The sequence below is a fragment of the Euphorbia lathyris genome, chromosome 3 (assembly GCF_963576675.1).
Source record: "Euphorbia lathyris chromosome 3, ddEupLath1.1, whole genome shotgun sequence".
NCBI lineage: Eukaryota > Viridiplantae > Streptophyta > Magnoliopsida > Malpighiales > Euphorbiaceae > Euphorbia > Euphorbia lathyris.
The window spans coordinates 57157888-57162743 of NC_088912.1; the positions used below are offsets into that span (position 1 = coordinate 57157888).

Sequence of the window (4856 nt, forward strand, 5' to 3'; positions counted from 1 at the left end):
ACTAGCTTTTCTTGCAGTCTTTTACATCTGGTATTTTTTTATTATCGCCTTTATATCTGTATTGACATCAACATCTATAATTTTGCTGCAAAGCTTGTTCAAGTTGTCTATATATTCCCTGAGAGATTCCCCCTCTCTTTGTTTGAGCTCATACAACGTCCGACTAGATACAACAGGTGGTATGCTGCCTGCGAATTTTGCACAAAACGCGTGGCTCAATTGTTCCCAGCTATCAATGGACCCAGCAGCAAGTGATTGAAACCAATTGTATGTTGATCCCTTCAGGGTTGTGGAGAACATTCTATATAGGATCCATTCATTAGCTCCATAAATGTCCATCAGTTCCTTGTACTGTATTGTATGGGCTTCAGACTTCTCCTTTGTATTGAGGTAGGCTGGGAGCTTTGAATCGCCTGTCCGCTTCATATCTAAGGATTCGCACCATAAAAGGTGAATGCATGTTAACTTGATAGGCGTATCTTCCAGCTTTCTGCTCCTGCCTCTATAATTCTTCTTGGACTCATGCTTCTACAGTAGCGTTAAACCACCATGGTGAAATCGATCCTTGATTTCTCCCTCTGTAGTTGTCACATCGAGGATCTGGTGAATGCCTTAAACGGGAACGAGATCTATCTCTATATTGATGGGGATCTCGATGATATTTAGGCGAACGCTATGGGCGTGATTAGGATCTCTCTTGGTTTCTAGGATTCTCAGTTCCTACAATATGACCAGCATCATCTGCAATCTGTCCAGCTACCGTACCCTGCGTTTGGGGACCCGTTGCACCGCCAAATAAATTTCTTGGTGTCATAGTAGGCCCTGCTGTGGTGTAAGATGCCTTAATTTTGCCACGTCTGGGTCGAGAAGTTCCTGCTGGCTCCAAAAAGGAAGACTGTTCAGCTTTTATGCCTAAGACATATATCCTCTGGATTCTGAATTTGTCAAGCCTGCCCACAATTCTGATAACCTCCAGTTGCGCCAACTTGCCCTCCATGACCATGAGTTGGGGGTTTTCCACTTGTATTTCCTCCGACGGGTGGGTTTTGCAACATTTCTCTTACTCGTTCAACGGATTCGTTTCCCAAATCACGTCTAACAGATTCCACAATTCGCTCCAGAAATGATACTGGCGAGAATTCATGCGCCGGCTGGATTACCCCATCTTTTGGAAGGGAAACATTTCTTGTGTAAGTTATGTTATTTCCAGGGTTATTTCCAGCTGAGAGATGAACTGAGGTTCCTACGGTAGATGGTGTTATGGGGGATCCCTATAGTGAGTGCGGTGCAGAGATTCCTCCGGTGGAAGGGTTGAGCCCTTCCGATGACATTTTGTGTTCGTGGTGCAAATTTTATTAATATGAGAACTCCACCTTCACCGCACCAATTGATATCTTGCAGATTTTCCTTCACCGGAATACGTCCATGTGAGGCGCCATTGGGATCAGCCAGGGACACTTTGATGCCAAAGTCAGATGAGTGTCGAATTCACCAAAAATAAAAATACCTACTCTTGGAATCCAAAAACTGTAGTAAATATGGAGTAGGGTCGAATCCACAGTTATCACAAACATATCCCAAAATAAAAAATAAAAATCATAAACACCATCTTCTCCATTTCTCTTTAATTTCTTATTTATTTTCTTCTTTCTCTCTCTCATCTCTCATCTTTATTAATCTCTCTCTCTAAAATCAATTGAATTTTCATCTCTTTCTAAATCTAATCTTTAATTAGCTTACTAATCTAAATCTATAGCCAAATTAACCTAATTTTTTTTTATTAAACTACAACAGCAATTTTTTAATTGAGACCACAAACTGCCCGATCCATGTCATTTATGGGTACGCACGAGTATTTAGCTCCTGAGATAACAGGGGGGATTGGCATGGAAGTGCGGTGGATTGGTGGACATCTGGTATATTCTTGTACGAGTTGCTTCTTGGTAGGACGCCATTCAAAGGGACATGAAACAGGGAGACCTTATTCAATGTTGTAGGTCAGCCACTAAAATTCCCAGAGGGTTCCTCCCTAAGTTTTGCTGCTAAAATTTGATTCGTGGTCTACTCGCAAAGGATCCCCAAAAGAGATTAGGATTCAAAAGAGGCGCAACCGAAATTAAACAACATCCTTTTTTCGCAAGTGTTAATTGGGCACTTTTTCGCACCACTCATCCTCCACAAATTCCAAAATCACTCGAACTTTCTGCATTCAACTCCTGCTTGATTCCAACTCACGTGATTCTTGGTCCTAGCTACCTAGCTATTTTCTCTCATATGCTTTGCACCTCAGGAGCTTACTGAATTACAACACCTTCTCCAGCTCAATCCAACTTTTCTTTTTTATAATTTCATAAATTCATACTAATCAATTCTTCAATTAAATCGTTGATTATTTCTTACATTCATCACTTTTTAATTGATCTAGTCTAATAAAAAAATTGGGTTAATTTTGTCATAGATTTAGAGTAATAAGTTAATTAAAGGTTAGATTTAAAAAAGAGATAAAAATTTAATTGATTTTAGAGAGAAATTAACAAAAGGAGAGAGATAAGAGAGAGAAAGAAGAAAATAAATAAGAAATTAAAGAGAGATGTAGAAGATGGTGCTTTTGATTTTGATTTTTGATTTTGTGATTTGTTTGTGATAATTAAATAATAATGGAGGTTAATTTATAAAATAAATAAACATAAGGACCAAATTAACTTTTTTTCTTTTGACTTTTAACACCGTCATTCAATTTGGTATGTGTTTGCTAACGGAATGAAGTACATGGTACCATTTTGCAAACTTTTAAACTACATCGGTGTTGTTAAAAAACAAGTATAACCACAAGGTTTATTTTTATACTTTTCCTAATAAATAATATCAGAATTAAAATAACATTCTTTAATTAACTTTAAATGAATTTGTTTAAAACCTAGAAGTAAATATACCAAAAGGAGGCGAAGACCGGGCGGAGAAAAGTAATTGAAAGACGGCGGCTGACAAAAACGCAAAGTTTCCTTTCATCGAACTCGAAGCAATAACAAAGATTTGAAAATCAGATTCAGCAAATAGAAACAAGAAATGGAGAGTCTGAATGAGGATGAAGAGTACAATTGGAGATCGGTGGAACTGCCATCATTGATCCCAATAGTTCCAGCACCAGAGCTAGATAGGGAATCAGGAGAAAGAAGGAGAGGGAGAGATATACTCGTAGCTATTGATCATGGACCCAACAGCAAGCATGCCTTTGATTGGGCTTTGATTCATCTTTGCAGGCTTGCTGATACCATCCATCTTGTTCATGCTGTTTCCAGTATATTATTCTCTTCTCATTTTTTTTTCTGGTTAATTTGCAAAATTGGGTTTATTTACTTTGATGTGTTTTTGGTTAGGTGTGAAGAATAATGTTGTTTATGAGATGGCTCAGGGGCTTATGGAGAAGCTTGCTGTTGAGGCTTACCAGATTTCCATGGTGAGCAAACCTTTTTCCTTCTTCAGCAGATTTTCATTGTGTTTGTTCGTTAAATTGAACTTTTCTTTCCAACTTTTAGTTTATACAAGTACAAGGCTGCAACTTTGATTGTTCAATTATGAATTAGACTAGGAAATGCACAAACATTTTTATCTGGGTAGATTGCTTTTCAGTATCCACTTCCTTAAAAGGTTTTAAGGGATTTCATTGGAAAATATGTGATTTTTGATTCTTTTCAATAAAAAAAGGGAAAATTGGGGTAATGATGGCTGTTAAATTGTTCAAACAAAAAATTATAACACAAATTTGTATGGTGTTGGTTAAGCTAATGAAATTCTATCTAATAAAGCCTCCAAGGGACTGAGCCTCACGATAATCACGTTTTAGGTAGAGAGGGTAAAAAATTGATTTGGATTTTATTACAAAACAAAATAATAACTCCATAGTGAAGCATTAGAATTATTAAGTGCAGCATATGTATTGATGTATGGATATAGGTGAAGACTGTTGCTCGTATAGTAGAAGGGGACGATGCAGGTAAGATAATTTGCAAAGAAGCAGAAAGGTTAAGGCCTGCAGCAGTGGTAATGGGTACCAGAGGCAGAGGCTTAATTCAAAGGTACTCTTTCTCCCTCTACTTTACTTTGTATTTGAATTGTGCAATTAATTAATGTTACTGTTATTGAATGCAGTGTACTGCAGGGAAGTGTGAGTGAATATTGCTTCCGTCATTGTAAAACAGCTCCGGTAGCAATTGTTCCTGGGAAAGGTAATTTAATTTTCAAGTGTCCAGCAACAGCTCAGGAATTGTATCAGTATGTGTGATTTCATGTTTTATTTAAATCTTCAAATGTGCAGAAGCTGGAGATGAATCTTTAGTTGGATGGAAGTAACAGCTATTCAGCCATAGGATATTGAATTTCAAATTTGTGTATTTATTGTTCTTGTACTTGTACTTGGTTTTTAGAAGACGCTTTATTGTATGATTCAAACTGCTGTTTAAGTATTGTAGATTTATCAGTTTGTTTCTTCTTCCAATCATTGTTTAGTCAAAGCTGTAAGCTGCTTCATTAAGTTACAAGTTGTAAGTAATGCAATTCTATCAAGTTTTGTTTAAGTTGATTTGATCTCTCTCAAAAAAAAAAAAAAAAAAAAGTGTCTTATTTTAAAGCTACGGGACGTTTGGTATTCTATTGGGATAGGGATAGGGATAAAGGTTGGGATAGTGATAGAGAACGGCCTAGCCATTAGTAGGAATGTTCTGGAAGGGTTGAGCCGTAGGGAATGAGCTGTTTGGCAGATGTTGGTTATTTGGGAAGATGAGCTGGAGGGTAGTTTGGGTAATAGGTTGAGTATAAGTAGGGATTAGTTGTTTTGTTTTAGGTATTGAATATTTTGG

At 37.2% G+C, this 4856-nt stretch overlaps 1 protein-coding gene across 1 annotated transcript; it reads left to right on the top strand.

Annotated features, from left to right (window-relative positions):
- The first annotated feature begins 2916 nt into the window (after positions 1–2916).
- Positions 2917–4581, top strand: LOC136221694 (universal stress protein PHOS34). The gene is made up of 5 exons (XM_066009120.1): positions 2917–3298; positions 3378–3457; positions 3955–4076; positions 4150–4226; positions 4316–4581. The coding sequence occupies exons 1-5, from the start codon at positions 3067–3069 to the stop codon at positions 4348–4350; spliced, it is 546 nt and encodes a 181-aa protein (XP_065865192.1). The 5' UTR covers positions 2917–3066; the 3' UTR covers positions 4351–4581.
- Positions 4582–4856: the final 275 nt, after the last annotated feature.